The sequence below is a fragment of the Hylobates moloch genome, unplaced genomic scaffold, assembly GCF_009828535.3.
Source record: "Hylobates moloch isolate HMO894 unplaced genomic scaffold, HMol_V3 SCAFFOLD_5, whole genome shotgun sequence".
NCBI lineage: Eukaryota > Metazoa > Chordata > Mammalia > Primates > Hylobatidae > Hylobates > Hylobates moloch.
The window spans coordinates 10,267,332-10,294,753 of NW_026652280.1; the positions used below are offsets into that span (position 1 = coordinate 10,267,332).

Below are 27,422 nucleotides of genomic sequence, written 5' to 3' on the forward strand. Positions count from 1 at the left end.
GCACATTCTCATTACAGTAGGCCATCCTGTTCAATAGCGTACCTTCATCCGCCTGGGCCATTGTCTCACAAGCAGCTCAATTTCCTCAAGGGGTAGACGGCCAATCATAGCTTACCTGACTCACAGGCAAATGTCTTCGACGTTTCATCGTGAAAGATGATTGCCACCGCATGCTTCTTTGTCTCTCGGGGCAGTCTGGTTATATTTTTGATATTGTGCAGTTCAGTTACCTTGAAAGAAAAAATATTTTTAACTTAGTGTACAGTATGTATGCTGTACGTTGGAGTGCTGAAACAAAATGATAAGTTATCACAGTCTTACATGAATTTCCACTAGATAGTTGTACTCATTTTGAATTGACGTTAGCCAAAAACAGTAAAGAACAAAACAAAATGTCTTCCGTTATGCCCTTAACTTTGGTCACAGACTATATTGTTTGCTGCATTTTGAAATGACCTACACATTATGTAGAAGGGTTCTATGGACTTTGTGCTTTTATTAAAAGCATATACCTGGCAAATAATAGCAGTATCTGGTATACAGAGGATTCTCATTAAATATCTGCTGAATATTGGTTGTATTTAATATCTCCCCTCTCTTAATTCTCACCTGTCATGCAAATTTCCTGTAGGCCTATGGTCCTGAGGCAACTGAAACATGTCTGTCAGCAAAGTGACTGGAGAGCAAGTCCATTGCTCCAAAAGTTATATTTTAGAGCAACAAACTTGCTGTCCAGAAAAATGCTCATAGTGTTCACAGACCCATATACCACTTCTCCCACCAAAGCCCATCCAAGATTTATGCACCCCGGTTAACAACACTTTATTTATTGGGCAATTAATAAATATCTAGTAGCCTTATGTATTTTGGATGTTGACTCCTTATTAGTACAAGATCTTCTGCTAGAACTTGTGCATCTTTAATTTCCCCCACAGTCAACAGAAACAAACAAATGTGTATTTCCTCAATAACTCTGCAAACACAACATTGCAATAATAATATTCAATGAGTTAATTTTTTAAAATCTTCTTATCAAGGTGCTGAATTTTTTCTTCTAATTCATAAGATTTCTCATTTCTAGATCCATACCATTAACAGAAAGAAGACAGGATTAACTAGCATAGTAAACAGCAAATTAATATCCTCTTTTATGACAACCTATCATATCTGTAATTATATGATCTTATAATAAATTCATTACCTTTTGACTATGCTTTAATTTCTCTTCTCCAAATGTAGACTTTTCACAGGATATAACTAGCTTTTTCAAGGCTATTTTGCTGATTAATATTTTTATAAACACAATAATTAAACACATGCATATTTATATACACATTTGCATATTATAGTTATATAATCTAATATATAATACAAATATAATCAATATTTAATATTCCTTAGGATCTATTTTCCTAAGGAAATAATATTTTATTATCTTTAACATTAAGTGTGGTTAGTACTTAGCAAGCATTTATATCTGTATTTAACATTACACTATGTAAACTAGACTAGGATCCCCAGTAAAAACACAAAAAAACCTAAACATCACAGGCAAGTAATCTATAATGTGGATAGAAATGAGCAAGTGAATATGTTGGAATGGAGACTACAGAGAGTGGCTGAAAGTTACTTGTCAAGGAAAATCACCCAAGTCATCAGGTATTTTTTAAAGTTACAGTTGATCATCTTTATTTGTGACTTCTGTATCTGTGAATTCACCTACCTGCAAAAATGTATTTACAAACCCAACATAAATACGCATGGCACATCTGTGGTCATTTGTAGACATGTGCATGTGCAGAGAGGTGAAAACTTTTGAGTCTCCAGATGTGCACACTTCCAGCTGAGGTTGAGCAGGCGTTTCTGTCTCCAGATGTGCACGCTTCCAGCTGAGGTTGAGCAGGCGATGCTGTGTCTTATTGTGTTTGTGGTCATACTGTAGACACATGTCCTTTTCATGCTCTGCTTAGAGCCATGGCTTTTGCATTTTTGTGATTTTTCTTGTTGACTACACTTTTAAAAATGGCTCCCCAAGTGCAGTGCTAAACTGCTGTCTAGTGTTCCTAAGTTAAAGAGGACTGTGATAGCCCTTATGGAGAAAATACATGTGTTAGATAAGCTTTATTTGGCATGAGGTACAGTGCTGTTTGCCCGAAGTTCATTATTAGTAATCAGATATCTTTAAAGAGCAACAATAAAACGAGGTAATATAATGATCAGTTAACAAAAGTGTTGTGATCAGAGGTCATTGATTAATTCATTCATGATTTGCAACTCAATGTTTGCAGAGGTTTTATAGACCATAACTACAATGAATAATGAAAATCAACTATATGCCTTAGAGATTGTTCTAGGGTTTACCATAAATATTTTAATATACCAGAATTAGCTTTAGATTGATATTAATTTTATTCCAGTGAAATATAGAAATCTCATATCTACATAGCTTTTTCCCTTACTGTGATATTATTTTTATACTTATTACATCTATTAATATGAATGTTACAAACCCAACATTACATCATATTTATAATTTTAATTATTAATTTATATAGTTTTGTATATTTTAAAGAAGCTGAGAGAAGAAAGCAGATCAAGTGTATATTTATTGCTTTTTTACATTAACATTTTCTTTATAATTTCTGGATCTTTTCTTTTGTTCCTATTGACTTGAGTTACTATCCGAAGTCATTTCCGTAGTCCAATACAACTTTGCTCCCACCGCCTCCTTTTTGTTGTTATTGGTAAATATATTAGAACTCTATATGTTATAGGCCTAAAAGTACATTATATACATATTGTTTTATGTAATTGCCTTTTAAGTCAGTTCAGAGGAAAAAAATAAATATGCATTTATACAGTCTTTTATAATTACCTTACTGATACTGTTTTTTGGTATGGTTGAACTGGGATCACTTACTATTTCTTGTAAGGCATGTCTGTGAGTTTTAGTCTGTCTCACGATGCCTTTATTTCATCTTATTTTTTGAAGAATACAAGATTCTTTGTGGACGTGTTTTTCTTTTTTTTTCCCCTTTAAGCACTTTGAATATACTTTCCACTGCCTTCCAGTCTACAGTGTTTTTAGTGAGAAGTCAGATGTTATTCTTATTGGGGTTCCTTTGTAAGTGAAGAGTAGTTTTTCTTTTGCTGCTTTCAAGTATTCCATTTGTCTTTGCCTTTCAGTATTTTTACTATGACATGCCTGATGGTATATCACTTTGCATTTATCCTACTTTGAGTTAATTGAGCTTCTGGATGTGGAATGACAGTGGTTTAATCAGGACTCCCTTTCACTCTTTCTTTCCATGACCACACCCAATTATTTAGCTCCACTACTTGCAGGCTGATTTCTTTATTTTTTTTAAAAATATCCTGGGGGCATATATCACTTCACATATGGGGCCAATCCAATTTGGGATCTTTTAAAGTGATAGTTCCTGAGGTCATTGTTTTACATTGGTTCTAAATCCAGATGGGCTCCTCCCAGCTGTCTATGTTCCAGGTCCTGTCCAGGAAACTTGCTGACCTACAGTTTAGCTTATATCTCTCATATACCTATCATTTCCTTTCAATTGCTTTTCATCACAGCCTCTGTGCTTTTGTATAGTGTCCTTATGCTTAAACTTTTCCACACCCTGTTGATAATGAAGTCAGCTGTTTTTGGAAAGAGACTGAGAACTCTGTTTTATGGTCAGCTTTATTCTTCTAGGGCAAAAATCTCTAAGCCATGTGTCTTAGTTAGGCTTCTCTGGAGAAACAGAATGAGTAGTATATATGAGGGGTCTTTGAAAGGTTCATAGAAAATGCATATTGTGAAAAAACTATGCATGGATTAAAGATTTTTTGCACCAAAATAAATTAATAATCTCATAACCCATAAATTCACATAAGCTCATCAACTTTTGTTGTAACATATCTAAATAGACTCTAGTTTGAGGCTAGGAAGGATAAGACATCAGTTTGAAAAGAACTCTTATCAGAGCAACATGAATTCTGCTAAAATTGAAGCAAAGACAAACATCAAACTTAGGGCAAAGCTTGGGTGGAAGAACGATGAAATTATTGATGCTTCACAAAAAGTTTATGGGAAACAATGTCCAAAGAAATCAGCAGCTTACAAATAAATAAGTCAATTTAAGAAGAGACAAGATGATGTTGAAGATGAAGCCCTCAGTGGCAGATCATCCACATCAATTTGTGAAGGAAAACAATCTTGTTCTTGCCTTAATGACCAACAATTAATGGCAGGACAATAGCCCAAAACACAGACATCTCAATTGGTTCAGCTTATACAAGTCTGACAGAAAAATTAAAATTGAACAAATTTTCCACTCAATGGGTGCCAACACTGTTGTGCTTAGATTAGCTGCACAATTGTTTTTCTAATTCTGTAAAAAAAAGACATTGGTACTTTGGTAGGGATTGTACTGAATCTGCTTTGAGTAGTATGGTCATTTTAACAATTAAGTTTTCCAGTCCATTAACATGGCGTGTCTTCACATTTGTTCAATTCTTTCATCAGTGTTTTGCAGTTTTCCTTGTTAGAGGTCTTTCACCTCCTTGGTTAAATTTGTTCCTAGATATTTTATTTTATTTTTTGAGGTATTGTAAATGAGACTGCCTTCTTGATCTCTTTGTTAACTAGTTCATTATTGGTGTATAGAAATGCCACTTCTTTTTGTATGTTGATTTTGTATCCTGCAACTTTACTGAATTTATCATATCTAAATCCACTTTGGTAGAGTCTTTAGGTGTTCCTTTTTCTTTTTTCTTTCTTTTCTTTTCTTTTCTTTTTTTTTTTCATATAAGAGACAGAGTATCACTATATTATCCAGGCTGTTCTTGAACTTCTGGCGTCAAGTGATCCTCCTGCCTCCACCTCCCAAAGTGTTAGCATTGCAGATGTGATCCACTGTGTGAGGCCAAAATATACATTTTTCAAAATATAAGATCATCTCATCTGCAAAGAGGGACAATTTGACTTCTTCTTTTCCAATCTGGATGCCTTTTCTTTCTTTCTTTCTTTTTTTTTTTTTTTGCCTGTTTGCTCTGGCTAGGACTTCTAGTGCTGTGTAGAATAGGAGGGGTGAAAGTAGGTTTTCTTTTGCTTTGTATCAGTTCCTAGAGGAAAGGCTTTAGCTTAGAAAATTAGTTTTAATATATCTGTTATTTATATTTGTTTTCTCCCTACTTGTAATTATCTCATTTAAAATCATCTTGAAAAATTAAAATATGTAATATGGGTGATTTTACGTAAAATAAACTTAAAGAGGTTTGCTTATATGTAAAAATACATATATTGTATATGCATGTATCTGTATGTACGTGTGTGTGTATATATGTGCATGTGTGTGTATGTGTGTACATGTATGTGTATACAATTTGCTATCTATCTGTCCATCTATCCAAAAATACTCATTTTCCCTTTCAGTAAAAAAAAAAAAAATCAATGTCTTACAGTTTCTAAGAATCAATACTCTGGAGAGAAATATAAGTTTTTTAGGAAGAGTGATTCACATGTTGTATTTTAAGCACATTAAAGCACGTTCTGAAATAAAGCTTAACTTTTTAATTTTTAAATGATTAATGGAATCAAGCGACATTTAAAACAAATTTTATTACAACAAAATAAATTGAAGTTATGTTTGAAAAGATATACCATTTTCAAATGCTACTAATTTTACCTGAACAAAGGATCTTAATGAAAATTATGTGTGCCTTAAGAATTTATATAAAAAGGTAAACACAAGAATGATATACGGTTAAACTACATTACATATAATAGCTAGCTGTACCATATTATGAAAACATTTATAAATCTGTCTGAGAACCTTTTCCAAAGGTTTTTACTTGCAAATATAAAAGTATATTAGAACAGATATTATGATTTCTATTTTTTTGTCCTCTTATAATAAAAATTGACAAAATAAGCTAATGGGTAGCCTAGCAAAATGCAGCAAACCCCAGGGATTTTCTAACTTCAGTGCCTTAGGCAATCTGACAGATGATGTAGTTCAAACGAAGTGTTTGCTCTTCTGTAAAATTTACATTTAGAAATGCAGACAGCTTTTTTAAGCCCACATTGTTACAGCAGTTTTTGGAATAATGCAAGGTTTTTCATTGTTGATCAACAGTGTGATGTTATCCACTTCAGTATGTACCCTAAGAAATTAAACAGATACCAGAAAAGAAAAACATAATGAAGAGTATCAAATTCTACTTTTCTCTTTCTTTTTTTTTGTTTTTTCTTTTAAGAGACAGGGCCTTGTTCTGTGGCCCAGGCTGGCGTGAGATGGTGAGATCACAGCTCACTGCAGCCTCAAACTCCTGGGTTCAAGCAATCCTCTTGCTTCAGCCTTCCAAGTAGCTGGGACTACAGGTGTGTGCCACCATGCCCAACTAATTTTTTTAATTTAAATTTTTTGTAGAAATGGGGTCTCTCTATATTACACAGTCTGATCTTAATTAAACTCTTGGCCTCAAGCTATCTTCTAGCCTTGGCCTCTCAGAGTGCTGGGATTACAGGCATAAAATCCATGGTGCCACTGTGCCTAACCAAATTCTACTTAAAAAAAAAATTTGAACCATGAAAATTGAGGACAAGATCTAATGTATTTGAATATCTTATCTTCATTTCTTTTTTTACTGTCAATACTATATGGATTGACTATCATGGGAAACTCTGTATTTACTTACATAAAGAAAGCTTTTAAAATAATTTCTAAAATGTTTTAAAATTATGTTATTAGTCTAAAACCTGTCAACATAACATAAAAAAATTATCATTTATTAAAATTGTGAAATCCTTGAGCTTTTCAATATCAGTAATTGTTGCATCATTAAAAAATATGTACTTTTAAATTATTGATTTTTCACATGGCTGTAAAAGCATAAAGTACTGATTAAAGTTTAATAAAAGCATTAAACTTAATTATTGTAAATAAATATGAAGTTGACTGAATTGAATTGAAGGAAAAATTACTTGAAAATAATTCAGGTTGTTCACATCCAAATCAATACATTCCATGATGAAAAATTTAAAATATTAAGGTCTGATAAATGACAAGACTAATGCCTAAGTATAAAATTACCTAAATGACAACACTGCTAACAGATGTTATTTAATTTTCATTTTAAAGAGAAATCCCTAAGCAATTCACGGTTCTAGTAGAGACAAAGATGAAATACATGACCTTGTTTTTGTAGGATTTCATAATTTATTTGAAGTAGGAAAATAAAAAGTAACTCTAGTAAACCCTATGAAAGAAGGAAAAATCAGAATTAAGGGAGCAGAGAGGAAGAAAGATCTTTATTTTAATTTGTGGGTTCTGCCTCTTCTTTGTAGACATGACACTTGGATTTTAAAGGGTTAAGTTTTAAAAAAAAAGAAAAAAGAAAAACAAAAGCCACCAACTCCCAAACCTTACTCTTACCCAACTTTACTCATGTGGGTTATATCTGTTAGTGATTTCCATAAGACATATGAGAACTTATACATTCTTAAATATTTTTTATTATGTGTTTAAAGAAATAATAAACAAATTAATACCAACACAAATAGCATTTTAAAATGAAAATAATTCCCAAATAGTATGAAAAGTGGCAGCGTTTTTGCATTTTTCCAAAACTCAAATATCTGGCTTAATACAACACAGCTTAATACTCATATCTGCTTCTGAATTTAATCTGTTTAATATGTTTTGATTAAGAACATATGAAGAAAATAAGGCCTTATGCAGACATGAACTTGTCAACTAACCTATATTAGTCTCCTTTGATTCTCTCTCCAAGCTCAGCAATGTTTTATTGAAGGTTATTGCAACAAGGAGTCTGATACCTTGTCACTTGCCCTTCCTACTACTAAAATTCATAGGTCTAGTTTCAACTTTTAATGAGTCTTTTATCCATTGTGGTTTTGTATCATCTTGGACTGATCACTGGGGAAATATTGATTTACTCAGTTATGCAAACCTTCCAAATATTGACATTATTTTATTATACATATTTAAAAAAATATTTAATATCAACCTTAGTCTCTTCAGAAAAGTCCAGTTTTGAGAAGTTGTCAAGTTCAAAAATGCAGATAAAAGATTCCCAAATTTTAATTTTTACTTGTAAGCTTAAATTTTCAAATTTTCAGTAAGCACTCAGTTGTTTTCCTTGATGAGACTCCCTTAGTTCATTTTTGAGAACATATGTGACAAACACCAAAGTCTGAATGACCGCAGTTTGTCTGTCAGTCATTCTTTCATTAAAATAGCTGTTTTTTTCTTTAAGTAATTATTAGGCTTGTAACTTCAACCATCACACATGTGCTCTCCTCAAGACAGCCATCACACATCAGTACACAGCGGAAGTGACCTATGAGTTCTATTTATTTTGTCAAGTAGAATATTAAAAAGACACACTTGGAAGTCTAGACTTAAAATTAGTATTTCTTACTACTTCATCAAGGACATACTTAAGTAAAATGAAGATAAAATTGGCATGTTTATTTGTGTGTTTACTTATTTAGGTAACTGCATGATTGTAAAAAATGTAACTGCTACTATTGTTTGGAGCCTCTGCCTTGATGAATGTTATAGTTTTAATTACTACAGCAAATGCACCAAAACAGAGTGAAAATGAAAACAGTAGAAAAGACAAGTAACACAGAACTGTTATGATGAAAGGGTATTGTTTTCACAGACCACTCTGAGATCCACTCTTCCATGTATAACCTCCTCCTGGACCCACAACATCTGTTCTGTCATGAAATTTTGTCAGTTCTACTTCTTGAAAATTCTCCTACCTATTCCTTCCTCTTCACATTAGTGACTCATTTAAACCCTCACTCTTCCTCTTCCGAAATATTTTCATCATGTTCCCATCAGCCTCCATGCTCCTCACCTTTCATTTTCTTGATCACACTGTTTTCAGACTAGTATTTCTTAACCATACATTTAATCACACCCCTCAAGGACTTAAGCCTATTTAATAACATCTTAAAAATGAAATTTTCAGTCTTTAGCAAGAACTAGAAGGCTTTCCATGATTTAGTTGCTACCTGCACATCTAATCTCATCTTTTTCCAACTCTCAGTACAAGCTAAGTTCCAGCCGTATACAACGTCTTTCAATTTTCCTGAATAAAAACATGCTATTTAAAGGTTAGGAAGCTTTTCACAAAATAATCCGCTTGGAGTATGCTGATCTCGCACATTTCTATCAAACTAACAATCATTCTTCAAGACCAATGGGCAGGTCTTCCCTGAGTGACTCATGCAGAGTTCATAATTCATTCCTGGACAGACCTTTTCTCCAGAACTTGGCAATTTGATCTAAACTCAGATGCCTCTGGCTCATTATGAAATCTGTTTGTGTTCTTATGCAGGACACAGTAAGTAAAGATAGTTAATTTTCATTCATTAATGTCATTTACTTAGTTCTTTGCACACCTAGACTTCAACATAGGATTTATTTACTTATTCATTTGTGAGTTTTGACAGTGTGCTGTTCACTGTGAAGACCACTAGGCATTTATTAAGTAATTATTCCTTTCATAGCCTATGGGAGAAGAAAAGACTGAAGAATAGGATTTATTCTCTTGGGGTATATGCTGTGAGAGGGAGGGCATATTTAGATATTTTAGGAGTTATAAATAGAAGAACAAACATCAGAGAGAAACTTTGCTTCTATTTTAGTTCAAAAAGGTTAATAAGATTTTACTTGTTCCACCATTACTACCATTTAAGTGGAGGTATATGATATGGGCTTAAGGACATAGCGATATTTTCTCCAGTTAAGCCCAAGTTTTTCAGTTATTTTATTTGCATGCTCGGTAACATTTGGAATATATAAATTATATTTTACTGCGTGTTTTAAAAACATCATGCTATTTATTTTATGCATCTTTTCTTTTAGCCTAACTGTGCAAATTAAAGTAGAATATTACCACTCAATGCAGATCTTACTCACTACAATAGCATTTACACTATTTACTACATACATAAATAGGCAAAACCCCATATTTACTATAATTATTAGTTTTAATGTGCCTCTTTTCAGCTTGCATCATGATAGTTGAGATTAGATTATCTGCCCATTAAAGCACTAACATTCTTTCTTTAAACCTATCTTTGGAAAAGTGAAATTGCTTTCTAGACTTTTTAAAGTAGAGTCAAATGAATTAGAACATAAATTTTACTAATCTCCTACGGTTGTTTTAATTAAGTCAAAGATTTTACTTTTGAGAGTAAAATAGTACCTTTTAGGAGCAAGTTTAATACAACTTCACTTTATTAGGATGGAGAATATTTATTTTCTACTAAGAAAAGAAAATGAAAATTTTACCGCATTTTCATTATTACAATAAATATAGGTTAATCTCTCTATGCTTGAATCCTAAGCTTTCATAACAATAATTTAAATATTTGTATTACCTCATACATTATATGGTTCAATATCTGGATCATGAAATTTGCATAGAAATTTTACTATTCCTTTTTTCCAACTAAATTTATATCAATTTTCCAGTAGCTGCTTCCTTATATTTGCCTCCTGTTGCTGATAAAAATGAACGTGTACAACAAAAGAAACCAATTTAATTCATTCTTAAAGCTACCTGTGACAGACATGTGCTCTGACACAATTCTCCCATGGCTCACCACTTGACTATCCCAATATGTTTATTATTAATAATTACAAGCTTAATCTTTTACATCTTTGACATAAACCACATTATGAAATGCCTCATCTAAAAATGAATTATATCAATATAATTATATCCATAATTATATTAGAATTAAAATTAACTGTAATACTCACACCAACTGGCTGTCTACTCAACCTCCAGCTCCAATTCCTTCATTCTTACCAGAACCTGATTTTGTTCAGTTATCTGCCCCTCCAACAAGCAGCCAGTGTGTGTCCTGGTGGGAATCTCTCAGCACTAGTATCTCAGTACAACTCATTATTCCAAGGGTAAAGTTTCCTTGCTTGTGATTAGTTTAGAAAAGGGAGTATGAGCCACATATGCCTAATGTGATGTGAATAGAAGTCTCCTAGTTGTAGCTTCATGATAAAACCAGCCTTCCTCTCTAGTGCTGCTGTCCTATCTGAATGTCATAACTAAGAAATGCTACAGCTGCCACTCTACTAGATTGAAGAGGATGAGGCAATCCTAAGGATGGAAGAACACAGACAGAGGAATAACATACATGTTTTAATTGTTTAGCAAGAGTTACTGAATCAAGCAACCTTGAAGCCAGTTTCTTTTTCTGTTATAATATGTAATAATGTACATTTGAAACTTGTTTGCATTGGGTTTCTGCTATTCGCAGTCCCTAAAACTTCTAACTGATAAAGCAAGCTTAGAGTGGAGCTTTCCTCATTTTACAAACGGCAAAATGGCTAATCTGATTTTGGTCTCTATCATACAGTTAGTTAAAGTCATAGAGAGAATAAGGGCCAAATTTCTTAGTTCTCAGGCTAGTACACTTTTTCCACCAATTCATGCAATAGCCATTATTCTGAAAGTCATGTGATTTATCAGTGGTAAATATCAGCTAAACAAGAAGTCATTACAGAGAAGAATTCAACTATAAAAGAGACTCAAATTGCAGGGATGATGAAAAGAAGCCCAGAAAAAACTAATTACCTTATTATGCATACATTATTATGAGATTGTCTATTATAAAACAAATACAATCTATATTCAAGTCTGGGAAATATAGAAAATTAGTATATAGAAACATAGGCACTGAGGTAGAAAATCTTTGCACTCACTTCTCTGTGTGTGTCTGTGTGCGTGTGTGTTTAAATTTACCACGTCTAATAATATGCTCCACTGACTCCAAAAACAAAAATTCACAAAACAACTCAGTCAGTTACAACATCGCTCTTACTTTGAGAGCTGCAATTTTACTACACAGATATTATCAGATATCATACAGCTACTATGGCTTTACCTAGTAGATGGACAAACATATCTCTTCATTATTGTAATGGGTTGCACAGGGGCCCCTGGGAAGATATGTCCAAGTCCTAGTCCCCTAGAACCTGTGTATGTGCCCTTATTTGGAAAAAGGGTCTTTGTAGATGTAATTAAGTTAAGGACCTTGGGAGGACATCATTCTAAATTTAGTGTAGGCCTTAAATCTAATGACAAGTGTCTTCACAAGAGATGAGCAGAGGGAGATTTGAGACAAAGACCCAGGGAGATGGCCCTGAGAAAATGGAGGCAGAGATAGAAGTTACGCTGCACTAACCAAGGAAGACCTGGAACCACCGGATGCTGAGAAATGCAAGCAAGGAGACTCCCTTGGAAGCTTTGGGAGAGTGTGGCCCTGCAGACACCTTGATTTCTGACTTTTTGGCATCCAGAACTGTAAGAGAATAAATTTGTGTGTTTTTAAGCCACCAAGTTTTTGGTAATTTGTGAGGCCAGCCCCAATTACTACGATGACACAGATTATGAGAAGATAAGCAGTGCCGTCTGTATTAGAGTTAGTTATTACATGAACGTAAAATAGAAGGACAAACATGAAAATTTTCTATGTAGCCCCATTTCTCCAGTAAGATATTTGTTTCTTTAAAAGCAAGGGATACAGCCCCGCTTATTCAGTGTCACCTGAAGGCATTAAATATGCTTTTCTTTGTTATTCTTTCTTTATTATTTATTTTTGATTACTAAGAAGTCCACACAGCTCTCTAATGTGCCTCCCCCAGAGGCTGGGCAGGTGATTGATGGGTAGCCTGTGGGTGGTGAAGTTCCATTCGGGCAAGAGCTCCTTGTCAACGAGCCCTGTCAGCATCGGGGCCCCAGGAGGAAATGCAGGGAAAAGGCAGCTAAGCACAAAGCCTCTCTTTGGAAAAATAATTTATTGCTATCTGATGGGGGCCACAGCAAGCAGCACAGCTGACCCGTTACTGAGCTGGTGAGCTCTTCATCTGCCCTCTGGGGCTACCTCCTCTCCACTGGGAAACTAGCCAGTAGGGTCTGAGGACATCCACCTGCAGAAGAGGTCATTCAAACGTTCAGATGGGAAGTCCTGAATGTTTCAGAGGGTATGGCTTGCTCTGTTCTTTGTAACCAATCATAGTTTATTTTATTTATTTACTTTTTTCTGGTTTAAGCACATTAACAGGGAAGAAAAGAGTAGCACGGCAGAGGGCCTGCTGTCAACCTGAAATGCTAGGCTGAATGACCCTGGAGAAGACAGCCAGTGGGTCCACTCTTGCCTGTAATAAAATTATGAAGAGTCTCCAGGTCACCCTCTTCAAACAGATAAAACATTTCTTTGTCAAAAAGCTCCTTGATTCTCCTGTGGTCTATCATCATGAACTTGGGATTTTCACAAAGATCTTGAGAAAATACATGGCTAATATTTAAGCAAGTCATTATGCTAGTTGTGGTTTTCTGTAACTGCTTCTCATTGGCATTTCTGGAATCAAAACAGGGTTGTTTACTCGTTTAATAAAGAAGTTCGCTGTTTACTGCACACATCTGACAGCTGGGAAGAACTACCATGAGTTGGCCAGGATTGCTGACCTACCATTATATATAAGACAGAAAATATAGAAAGATCAAGTTCTGGTGGCATGAAAAAAACTGACAACAGCTTGAGAGATCATTGCCTTAAAAACGTTGTTGCAGCTGTTCAAAAGATACAAGGCTATGATTAGGGACAGATTGCTGACATACATCAACTTTTAAAAGTGTCACAAGCTGGGTTCTAAGTGGAAATAAAAATGGAAAAGCTTAGGAGAAACTGCTTGCCTGTGATGACATTGTATCAGTCTATGAATATTATTCAAGTTCAAATCATGGACAACCCATTCAACTTAGTTCTCAGGCAAGATTACATAGACACTAAAAGCAGTACAGTGTATCCCTACACACAACCCTAACTGGTTTTGGAAGCACATGACTTTTGTCCAGTAAATTATATCGTCCAGTGAAAAAGAAAGACACATTAAATTTAATCACAGGTGACAAAATTATCCGACAAGGAAGTTAAGCAGTAAACCTATCACTCTCATAAGCAAAGATATGGAAGTTATATGAAATTAAAAAATGGTTAAGCTATTTTATGTTATCTGTGTGGCCCTATATACACACATCCACTATCAACAGCAAACAAAGTAGACACCTTCCTTCTAGCACATTTGGAATATTTGTGAAAACTGAAAAGATGGTGATAAAAAAGTCTTAGTAAATTCGAAAGAACAAAATTATACAAATTATATCCTATCGCCATAATGCAATATAATTAAAATTTATAATAAGATAATTAAATATTCTACATATATAAAAATAAATAGCAAATTTCTAAAAAAATGACTTAAAAGGAAATTATAAGTTCAATTACAAAATATGTAGATTTTAACAAAAATTGAACAGTATATATTACAATTTAAGAAAACATGTAGCTTTAAAAATATTTTTAATGAACAAAACAGGTTGACAGCAAAGAATTTAGACATTCAACTGAAAATGTGATTTAAAATAAAGCAACAGAGCATTTCCATAAAGAAAGACATAATAATGATAAGGGCAGAAATCAATGAAATGAAAAAAAAATCTAAACAAAAGCTCCATTTGAAATGATTAATAAGAGACCTCTGGCAAGCTAGATGAAAGAAGGTAGGAATAAATCAAGTACAGGATGAAAAGGGGAAAACTGAACAAAGAAAAATCCAAATAGTAATAAACAGCTTCTAAACAACTATATATTAATTAACTTATAAACATCAATTAAAAGGCTGTATATCTAGGAAAATACAAAATATCAAAATTGTCAGCAGAAATAAAATAGAAAACTTGAGTAAAACAATATATTCATTTTCCAAGAGCCCATTTCCAGATGGTTTCATAATTGAATTTACCAAACATTTAAGGGACAGTGAATTAATCTCTTCTCTAAGATAGTCCAGAAAAAAAAAAAGCAAAAGCTGCTTAGCTATTTGAGTCTGGTTTAAATTGATGCAAAAACCAGATATGGTCTGGGCGCGGTGGCTCACTCCTGTGATCCCAGCACTTTGGGAGGCCAAAGTGAGCGGACTGCTTGAGGTCAGGAGTTCAAGACCAGCCTGGCCAACATGGTGAAAACCCGTCTCTACTGAAAAATGCAAAAATTAGCCGGGCTGGTGGCCACAGCTGTAATCTCAGCTACTCGAGTGGCTGAGGCAGGAGAATCGGGAATCGCTTGAACCCAGAGGTGGAGGTTGCAGTGGGTGGAGGTTGTGCCACTGCACTCCAGCTTGGGTGACAGTGTGAGACTCTATCTCAAACGAAAAAACAACAGCAACAACAAAAAACCCTGATTTTAAAAAAGTGAAAAGAAAAGAAAAAAACCCAGATATGAAAAATGTTTAAAAATTATATGGTGATAACTTTACTAAATTCATTTGATACTGTTTTAACAGTATTTTGATGGAGTCTCTAGAATTTTCTTTTCTTTTTTTTGAGACGGAGTCTTGCTCTGTTGCCCAGGCTAGAGTGTGGCGCGATCTCAGCTCACTGCAAGCCCTGCCTCCCGGGTTCACGCCATTCTCCTGCCTCAGCCTCCCGAGTAACTGGGACTACAGGCGCCCACCACCACGCCCGGCTAATTTGTTTGTATTTTAGTAGAGACGGGGTTTCACCGTGTTAGCCAGGATGGTCTCGATCTCCTGACCTCATGATCCTCCCGCCTCGGTCTCCCAAAGTGCTGGGATTACAGGCATGAGCCATCGTGCCTGGCCCAAATATTAAAGGCAAAACTTTAAGGTCAATTGAATAATATTTAAGATAACACTTTTTTTTCTTTTCTTTTTTCTTTTTTTTTGTATGAATGGAATCTCACTATCTTGCCTGGCTGGTCTTGATTTCCTGGCCTCAAGTGATCCTGCTGCCTCAGCCTCTTACAGGGCTGGGATTACAGATGTGCTTCACCATGCCTGGCCTATGATGATATCTTTGTGGTGTATGGGATGGGGAAGTATTTCTCAAAGTAAAGTACGGCAGCTCAACCCATGAAAAATTTGAGTATATCAAATTTTCAGATTTCTGTTTAATGCAGGACTCCATACACAAAGTTAATGACAGATAATACAGGTGAGACGTTATTTCCAATGTGTAAAACTAAAGTGAGTCTAGTGCTTAAAACAGACAAGTAAACCTTATAAAGCAGCAAGGAAAATGTAGAAACTCCAGTAAAAAAACAAAACAGATGATTATCAGGCAATTAATTCCTGGATTAATAAAACCTGAAAGCAACCATGCACCTGAAGAATATCTCAAACTCATTAAGAATTACAAATGCGTGTTAAAACACTGTTGACCATGACTTTACACCCATCAGATTTGGAAAAGTTAATGAATGAGGGTAAGCATCAATGAGAATGTGAGAATACAGAGATCCTCATGTACCACGTGAATATGTAGAATGAGATGCCGTCTGGAAAGCCATCTGTAGTACATATGTAAGTATCTACATATATTTAGCAGAGTTATCTCATTCCTTATATATATTCCCCAAAGTTTCTCACACTGGGTCACAAGGAGAGGATACAAAATCTTAATTACAGCACTGTTTGAAATAATGAGAAGTTGCTAACAATCTAGTTTCTATCACTAGGAAAAATGAAAAAGTAAAATATAGTGAAGGCAAACCATGGAATATCATGTAACGGTTAGAAGCAACTGGCAAAATGGACACATAGAAATGCGAATGGATCTTAAAAGCCATAATGCAAGCTGAGTAAAAATAAGAAACAGAATAAGGGTTATAACATAATAGCAGGTAGATGAGTTAACAATGCAGTAAGTGTACAAGAAATCAATAGTACAAATGTATAAGAATTATATAAATACAAAGTTTCCATCAAATTGACTGTAATGATTGTGGAGATAGATGAATGGGATTAAGGAATAGGAATAAAATAGATTAATCAAATATTAGAGAAACCACTGATGATAGCATCCATTAACTAAGTAATATGATTAACTCAACCTGTGCAGCTGAGCTTTCCTAGACTAGAAAAAGAAAGGAAGAGAGATGGAAGGAAGGAAGGAAGGAAGATGAAAAAGAGTATTTGTACAGTCATATATCAAATCTTTGTTACAAAAGGCTAGGAAATTTTACTTTCCTAAACTTATGAGACCAACCCTAGGTGAGATCTACAAGTTAACTGCCAATCATGTTTAGCTGATGTTCATTCACCTATACACTTATTGCATCTAGGCATATTGCATAATATTCAGGTTTATTTATACTTTCACAAATTCAGCTAGAAATGTATATAGCTTTAAATCATAGAAAGCCCAAGCAAACTATAGCCTATGGACCAATTTGGTCTACTTTCTGTTCCTGTAAATAAAGTTATATCAGAACACAGCCAGGCGCATTTCTTTACATGTTGTCTGTGGCTGCTTCATGCATTACAAAGGCAGAGTTTAAGCTCCAACGAAGACCTATGGTCTGCAAAGCATAAATTTTTTACTAGCTGACCCTTTACTTAAAAAAAAAGTGTCCTCTGAGGACTAATTTCAACAAACAGGACCTTTTTTGTTCCACATTAGAACTTTGAAATAGGTAGTTACTGGTGTTGGTTCAGCAGTTTGATGCTGTTAAGAGGCAGTGTGTCAGGCCCATCTGGCTGTCCTTTTCTTAGCATTTCTCACAGGCTTGTTTGCTCGTGGCCACAAAATAACTGCTGCGTGTCCAGCCATCGTGATTTCAATTTAGAAAAAAGAATAAGGGGCATTATTGGCCATATCAGAAAACATAAAGCCCTATCGATAGCTTCTGTCAGACTTTAATTTATATCTCATTTGCCAGAAATATACCTCCCTATCTGTAGGAAGTATAGAAAAGTGATCATTCTGCTTTTTCAGTCCCTTTAGTAGACATGGGAGAGGAAGTAATGTGTCACAAATGGGAGTTGAGTTAGCAACTAATTAAATTATATCCCATGCCTGAATTGCCAAAGTTGTATCATGTTTCACTTCAAATATGATGCCTATAGGTGTATACTTCCTACAGTCCATGAGGGAAATGCGGATCTCTTAATTTTGTCAGCCTAAAAAATTCCCTCCCATATGAAAGCTAAAGTAAAATTGTAATGGTAGCCACTAGAGTTAGATCACAATGCAGAACTTTAAAGGTATACTCCCTGCTTCCTTTAACATATAGCCTAAAATGATAGTGTAAGCACATCCATCTGTTTTGAGTTTTTTTGAGTAGAGTTGTACTGTTACCAGTACCTTTCCATAAATTAGAGAAAGTATTGTCACAAGGCTGGGAAGGCATCAGTGATGAGCCACAGCAAACAAGTTATCAACCACTGGGCCCTGCAAGGATGTCAAGTGGGTGTTGGTGGTGGGCAGAATTCTAAAACGTCCTCCAAGATGCCCCAATCCCTGCTATGCATGCCCTAAGTTAGGTTATGTCATATGACACTGTTTACTTTAAGAAAGAGCGCTTCCCAGGTCCATCAACAAATGAATGGATAAAGAAAATGTGCTGTATATACACGATGGAATACTATTCAGCCATAAACAAGAAATTAAGAAAATTCTTAATTTATTAAGAATGAACATCTGTCATGTGTGGCAACATGGATGAGTTTGGAGCAGATTAAGTGAAATAAGTTAGGTACAGAAAGATTAATACCACACGTTCTCACTGCATGTAGAAACTAAAACGTTGACCTCATAACGAAGACTAGCATTGTGGTTATGAGAGGCTGGGAAGGGTTGAGGGGAGGGGGAATATTGAGAAGTTGCTTTTTAAATGGTATAAGATTACAGCCAGATAGGAGGAATAAGTTCTAGTGTTCTGGCACCATAAGGTGACTGTAATTAACAACAATATATTATATATTTTCAAATAGCTAGAAGGACAGATGATTAACATTCTCAACACAAAGAAAAATAAATGTTTGAGGTGATGAATATGTGAATTACCCTGATTTGAACATTATACTTTGTACACATGTATCAAAATATCACATTGTATCCCATAAATATGTACAATTATTATGTGTCAATTGAAAATAATAATAAAACCGAAAACAGACAAAGGAAATGAAAATGAAAGAAAGATTCCCCAGGCATGCCTGGCTTCATCATGGAAGCTTTCTAAAAGCAAGCAGAGTTTTCTCCAGTTGGTCACTGAAACGGAAGTCAGAGATCCAAAGCAGGAGAAGGATTTGATGTGCCCTGCTGGCTTGGAGAGGGAGAGAATTACAGATTGCAATAGCCTCTAGTTGCTGAGAGCAGCTTGTTGTTGACAGCCAGCAAGGAAACGGGAAGTCAGCTCTACAGCTACGAGGAACTGAATCCTGTTAACAACACAAGGGGCTTTGAAGCAGATTTTTCTCCACAGCCACTAGATGAAAACCCAGTCCACCTGACACCTTGACATCTGCCTTCTGAAACCCTGAAACAGTCTGAATCAGGCTTTTGACCCCAGAATTGTGAACTAAAAAATGGGTATTTTTGAGCCCCTGAGTTTGTGATGATTTATTACGTAGCAAAAGAAAACTAAAACTATACTCCAATTTTGTTAGTATTTGAACTGCATAAAAAATTCAATTATTTGGGATAATGGTGAGACTGACCAGATCAATTTGCTTGGAAGATGGAACTGGAATGAAACATTTAAAAAAATTGACTTCTGGCCGGGCAGAGTGGTTCACGCCTGTAATCCCAGCAATTTGAGAGGTCGAGGCGGGCAGATCACGAGGTTAGGAGATCGAGACCATCCTGGCCAACATGCTGAAAACCCCGTCTCCACTTAAAAAAAAAAACAAAAAAACAAAAATTAGCTGGGCGTGGTGGTGGGTGCCTGTAATCCCAGCTACTCGGGAGGCTGAGGCAGGAGAATCATTTGAACCAGGGAGCTGGAGGTTGCAGTGAGCCAACATCGTGCCACTACACTCCAGCCTGGCGACAGAGCGAGACTCCGTCTCAAAAAAAAAAAAAAAAAGTTGGCTTCTTTTGGCCCACCTTCAGAGAGTTGGACAAACCAGCTTTAGGACTAGGAGATTAACGTGATAGCTTCCAGCATGAGAGAATATCAAATAGGAAGACAGTTTCCATTATACCCAGGACAACCTTTTATGAAATAATAAAAACAATTAGAGAATTCCAGGCTTTTGAAAATCCAGTTACATTTTAATATTATAGTATGCTTGATATCTAAATATGATTAACTTGATTTTAAAAAGTAGAAAAGGAGAACTATGAGGAAATAGTGGCATTTAAAAGCAAAAATTTATAAGCTTTCTTTCCCTTCCTCTCTCTACTTGCAAATAAGTGAGGCAACAAAAACTTGTTTGCCTTCATATTGTGTGGGAGAAATTGAACCATTTCTTCAGGAGATCAGTTTATGTGTGACAATATTCTGAGTACAGAAATTAAACAGTTATGATCAAAACAAGTAATTTCACTGTCTCAAAACCCCTAGTTCCCGAGGTTAAGGACCTGCTCTCAAATAAATTTAGTTTAGTGTTTTTTCTCAGTCTGCAAATACAAAGGTCAATAAAAAGTGTACTGTTGTTTTGTACTGCAGTAAATAAAGAGCTTTAAAAATATTAAAATACTATATAAATTGGAAATAAATATAAAGCAACATTATTATTTATTTCAAAGGACGCTAGATAGATATTTATAGTGAAGTGCAAAGTATTATTCAGGAATAATTTCTCACTGAAATATTGTTGAAATTGTAAGTTCTAAATAAATATGCATTTATAACTTAAAGTGTAATATATAACTTTCCATTAATGGTAGGAAAAATTTATTCTCATTGGACATTATGCAGTAAGCATTTCTCCTGTTGCATCTGTCATATATTATGCAGTTAGGCAGAATTTGTTGATAGATTAAAAAGGGAGAGTTTTAAAATTCAAAAATGCACTGATGATACTCTGAAATAATGAAAAGCATTGGCTCTAAATCTGTGAATTAAATGCAAAAATGCTCCAGAAATGATGGAAATAATGTCATAACAGTGTTGCAGTACCGAACATTCTTTCACACTATCTGATTTCCCATGTAAAATGACTTGTTTGAAATTATCATCCGAATTTCTCTCAAAAACTTTCTAAAGTTGATATGAATTATTTTCTTAATTTCAAAAATGCAAACTCTAAGGCAGAAATGACTTTTACACAACAATTATTTTACATTTTACATATTATCTTACTCGCAATCACCTCTTCACTTTGTGTGTCATGATGTTATATTACTTGCATTTTACAAATAGGGAAATATGTTGTTTAAATTATACTATGATTTTTCCTATATAGTACCATTATAGACGGTTGCTTTACAAAAGAAAAAATGAATAAATTTAAAAAGTGGAATAAGGACAGTAATTTTAAAAAGTGGAATAAGGACAGTATAAATCATGCTGCTATATACTCTAAGTCAATCCCAGATCAGTGATACAGGTATTTTTCTTTTTAAATTATTTATTTATTTATTTTACTTCACTTTCTGGGATACAGGTGCAGAACGTACGGGTTTGTTACATAGGTATACATGTGCCTTGCTGGTTTCCTAAGAGTCTGAATCATAACTGCTGTAGAGAAATGGGTAATAAACAGAAATCGAATTACTGAGTGATCTGCTTTCCATGGCATTATTAAGCCACATAGAATAATTCGTATTGGCGATAGATATCTAAGATTTTGTAAAATTTTAATTGACTTTAATTCAACTATTACGAAAATCAAGTTTAGCTCTGGAAGTTTCCTAGAATTTAGACATCACAACGTTACAGATCCCCTCCACCTGAAAGTCTTAACACCTCGTGCCTCTCGCTCATCTCTGGTTTCGAGTTTTCCATTCATAACCAGACCATCCCTCTAGAGACACTCTACACAGATGGTGCTCAGTCCGTGGGCATATTCCCCGCTCTTCATCCAAAATAAAAATGAACTTTTCATTTTCCATTTCTTTGAGTCTTCCCTGAGACACCTGCATGTGATAATATAAGTAAATCAATCAGTAAATGATTGTAAATTAAGGTGTCACTGCCCTAGAAACCGATGTGTATATTAGTAAGTGCTTAATGTTCTAGAAACTGAGACCTCTTCTGGATAAGAGATTGAAGATGGATGAATACACTAATGAATAGATAAGATACCTTAATCTAAACAAATCATGATCACTTTGGGAACTTCCAGCAGGTATTTCAAGAGACACCAAGCCTTTTAACAGCTTTCACATTGCATCACATATGTGCTTATCCAAGCATAGGGACATTTCTTCGTGGAATCAAAATGAGGGTGGAGTGTCCAGCGGAACATTATGCCCATGTGCCATTTCTGCATTTACCAATACCTTTTCTTCTAGTTTTGAAGAAATGGTATATTTACAGGTGGCTGTTTTTCACAAGGATGCCTTTCTTTTCCCCAACTTTCTGAGATGTTTGCTTTACCTAAAGATAAATACTGCCAACGCCAAACAAAGAGAATAAAATGATGTTTTCAGTGTTGGGTTACAGGGAATTTAGAAGTGAGACTGGTCTCAATACAAGCATCGCTTTTCTGGCATCATGCAGTTTTCATGGAACCTCACGTTGTTCTATCTTCATTCATCCTTCTAAGGGATTTTATTTATATTTTCCTCCCTGTAGACAGAACTCATATTTATTTTATTAAAATTTCTATAAACTGCTTCTTTTTCACCTACTTAGAAAATTAAGGAAAATTTATTAGCTGATTCTATGTAAATTGCTCTAGTTCAGTTTTCATTGAGGATAAATTTGTTTTGAATATCTGTTATGACAATTATATACAGCTACATTTTCAACCCTAATGCATTTTTAATAACTTCCTTCACAGCTAGTGATTTGAATTTCAAATTTCTCTCTGCCAAGAAGTTTCTAAAAAGTATATACCATTTTATAGCAGTTTCATATAAAAATTGATTTATGCTGCAAGATCTCTCTCACAGTAAACATATCAAATGTCTAAATGAGACCATTAATACTCATAAGCTTATAATATGTATGTTCCAGATAGAGCATAACACAAAGTTAAAGTTGGTAAGGAAATAATTGTATCTTTGGCTTATTTTTTCAGAAACCTCTCATTTAGGTTGCAAACATTTCATTCATTTGATTGATTATTTTAATTTATTGCTATTGAGTGTTATGGCAGATTTTAGGGTATATCAAAGTAACTGGTTAGTTACAAGTTTAAGATATTTAAACACACACAAATAGAACAGTTTGAGAAATCCACACTAGTCTATTTCTCTAAGCCATCTTGATAATGAATATTTTTTCCCAATTCTGAAGATCCAGTATTTGGACTGGCCATTAATTATCTAAGAGAAAACAAAGATTTCACATCTCGCCTTTCTCATAAAAGGAGCTTCCTTTATTTACCTGACCCTCAGAGGCAACTATGACCAAATTTACAACTTGGCCAACGTACACTTCTGAAGAAAAAGGATTAATGATTCTAGAAATGGAGCAAGCCATGAGGAATTATGGTTTAGTCCATGATTTTGTAAGAGCAAGAGTATATTTGAGCGTAAAAATATTTAAAAACTTCTGTGATTTTTTTTTTGCCTTGATGGCTGATTGTCAAGGCCTTGGACAAAGTAACACCATCTGATCCCTATGGTGACATTGAAGTCACCCACAGCCACCTGTCCTGTCCCAAGGAAACACCCATGGCCTCCAATAACGTGCTTTCTCCTTCTCCTTTGTAAATATCAAAATTTTTAAACAATTTTCTCTTTGTTAAAATAAATATATTCTCTCTTTAGAATTATTACTATTTCCTTAGGAGTATAGTTACATAGTATTGATAATTACTATAACTTTTGCTGTTCAGTCTTTTAACATTTATTCCACTAACAGCTACTCATTTAAGTGGCACTCTTTGCAATTTTTAAAAGCATTTCTTAAATTAGCTTTTTTCCTGTCAGGGCTCAACTTTTTTTTTATTTGTAGCTCTCAATAATCTTAGAATTGAAATACCTGTGAAATACCACGGATATTACTCTAAGGCTGCCAAACTCCATGTCATTTAGAGAAAAGGGCTTATTATAAAGTTTAATTTTGCATGGATCTGCTTTTACAGATGGGCTTTGATATACACCCACCTTAACTTTAATTCTATTCAGTAGGTTTCCTGGGCAATTTCACTACAATCTTCTGTACTTCTAATTGCTTAATGAAAATATATAGCTGAATATACCATAGATGCCTCATACTATGCCAAGGATGACATTTTTCTTCACCAGTGAAAACTGCTCCTCCTCATATGGTAACTGTTTCTGTGAATGCAAAATCATTCATCCACCACCCTGTCTTGAAAAGATCAGAACTTTCATTCCTCTCTCTTCCATTTCCCCTATAGTCAGGTACAAAGTCTTTTAAAAAAAGTTTTATTTGTATAAATTTAGGAAATACCTGTGCAGTTTTGCTACATGAATATGCTGTGCAGTGGGGAAGCCTAGGCTTTTCACCATGGTCTGAAGGGTGTACACTGTATCCATTAAGTAATTAATTCTACTTGACTCTGCCTGGAGTTCTCCTCCTTTCTCACCTAAATCTATCTCCTCCTTTCCATTCACGTACCTTTCTCCATTCAGGACTCTGACATCTATTTTTGGGAAGTGGGAATATTATAATATTTAATTAACTAGTTTCTCTGTTACGTAGTGTATTACCCTATCCATTGGCTGTGACACCATAAAAATGGATCTTTTTCTGAAATACCTATTTGAGAATATGACAAAGCATTTTAACCCTTTCACAACTCCCCTATTGCCTAAAGATAAAAACCAAACTCATAGTAAGGTATTTATACTTCATTATTGCCCCATGCACTTCTTTTGGGCTCATCTTTCCCACTCCAGGCCTCCTTTCAGAGCCTGCCAACACTAGATGACTCAAATTCTCTTCAAATCATCATGCAATGTAGCTTTTCAGTACTTGTGGTCACATTTTTCTTCATGTAATGCATTCCCTCCATTATTTTACTTTGTCAAAACTAAGTAAACCTAAGAAGTCCCTTAAGTGTCACGTCCTTGGTAAAGTCCTAGTTGCCAGAAGCAGAATGAACTGTTCCTATGTACTTTTAACATTGCACTCTACATTTAATCATATTTCATTATAGTTAGCTATTTATAAACCTTACTTCATCAGACTGTAAAATTTCAAAACAATAATGATAATAACTCTTAATGTTGGTTGACTCCTCCAAACACTCTTTAAATTTTTATATGTAGAACCTTATTCAAGTCTCCTCCTGGTCCTAGAAAATTAGGACAATTACTGTCCCTAGTGTACAAACAAGAATATCTTCTTCATTTTCTGAAACTTGGGGTCTGCATTGTCACATAGTAGTCTCACAAAGATTATATTACATTATATGATTACATTCATAATCATACTGCATTCATCATATATGAATTGGGCTTAATAGCAATTCCCCAATAAAAAGGGTAGATCTCTTTTCCTTTGTAGCACAGAGGCAACAACTTCTAGAGATGGATGTGCCCATATGTTACTTATCTCACTCAACAAGTGCATCTATTCATATTGATGGCTTTTACCTTAATTTGAGCAATTCAGAGTTGCTTAATAGTAATATAATTTTGATGATTAGGAAGAATAGATCACATTTGAATGATAAAGAGTGGCATTATAGAATAATGAAAGGATGGTAAAAGAGAATTTGAAGAAAACCAGATGTACATCCTAAGGGAAAAAAAGAAACAGAAATCAGAATCGTTGAACTAGTTAAGATAGTGGAAAGAAGAGACATAGTAAGGTTGATACAAGACACATGCCTTAGGTAATATTTACTAAAATAAAATCAAAATCAGAAAAGGGGCCTTGTATACACTCTTAAAAAAACCTTAAAATTTTTACTATCGATGAATCATGCCTATGTTATTTTTCCATATCAGGATTGGTTGAACTTTGCTGTTTCAGTTCACGATCCATCACAGAAAAAAGAAATAATAAAATTCCTGAAGGGAAACTTAAGTCACTGGGAAAGTGAATTACCTTTCCAATGCTACGAAAGGAAAATTGTAATAATAAAAACTTTCACCTTCATAGCATTGCCACAAAAAGGTAAATTTTAGCTGTCATATATACTGAACATAGTTACAAAAGAGCTTCAGGGAGCTTTAATTTAAAAAGTCTTGTAGTTTTTAATCACAAGATGATTCCCTTAACTGTTCCTGTTCTCATTGGGCTCTTCATGCTGTTTTGCTGCTTCATTTTCACACATGGGAGGGAAAAATCACACACACAGAGCATGTGTGTTTCTGAAATGTTGATCACAGTTTTCCAATATTAATTTTTATCCAACCTACTTATATCAATACTCATATTCTCTTCCAGCTTTTTCGTTAGAATGAATGAAGTATCCCGGGTTCTGTCAAAACCCTATAATTACGCACATAAACTTTCTCCTCATCACATTTCCTGCTTACTAGATCATTCCCATAGGCCTACAGGTATGTTACCTGTAGGTAACATATATGTCATATTTGAAAACATACCTGCTGCATGTCGGGGCTCAAAACTTCTTGAAAACGTATTCTAAGTAGCTGTCTCTTTCTCATCTATCGTTCTCTTATAGGCTCCTTCAAGTAAACTTAGTCCCCATATTTGAATGAAACAGCTTTTGTCAAAGTCATCAAGGACCTCTGTGTCGTAAATGCAATGGTCTCTTTGCTTTCCTGTTACTTAATCTCTTGTTGGTGTTAGCCATAATACCGTTTGCTCATCTTTACAAATAGTTTTCTGTTGGTTTCCAATGATCTACTCTTAATGTTATTTTTCACCTTTGACTGTTTTTTTTTTTTCCTAGACTTCTATTCTGTTCCTTTTTCCTTCACTAGTCTTCTAAACGTTGGATTGCTAATTATCTTCTTTTTCTTCTCTGTCTTTCCCAAGGACATTTTATCCAGAACTAAGGTAAGGTACTATCAATATGCCAAAGATAACCAAAGATACAAAGGATAACCAAAGATAACCAAAGGAACAACTTTAGCAGTGACATTTCCCTCACCTCAGCCCATAGCTATTTATCTAATTGACTACTTGACATTTCAGTTTGAATGCCTAATAGACATTTGAAATTTAACATATATAAAGTAAAAGTTTATGATTCTTACCCAAAGCCAGATCTTCTAGGCTTCCTCATCTCCATGAACTGCATCATCCTTGACATTGTTGCTCAAGCCCAAACCCACGGATCATGCATGAGTTCTACCTTTCATTCACACCCGACACTTAATTCATAAGTAAGTCCTTAAGTCCTGTCCATTTTTACACACCATATCCAAAATGTGTCCTTTTACTCAAAAACAATGAAATAAGGTTTATTGCAATCTATTTTTGTTATCTTTCAGTTTAGAATATTTGCCTTTGTGATATCTATTTAGCCCTTTTGCATATTGATCCT

At 34.6% G+C, this 27,422-nt stretch overlaps 1 protein-coding gene across 1 annotated transcript in view; it reads right to left on the bottom strand.

Moving 5' to 3' along the window:
• Nucleotides 1–27,422, bottom strand: part of DOK6 (docking protein 6) — a 430,056-nt gene that overhangs the window by 236,231 nt on the left and 166,403 nt on the right. The window contains exon 3 of the mRNA XM_032152079.2: nucleotides 116–230. Coding sequence (XP_032007970.1) covers nucleotides 116–230 — 115 coding nt within the window. The remainder of the gene's footprint in view (nucleotides 1–115; nucleotides 231–27,422) is intronic.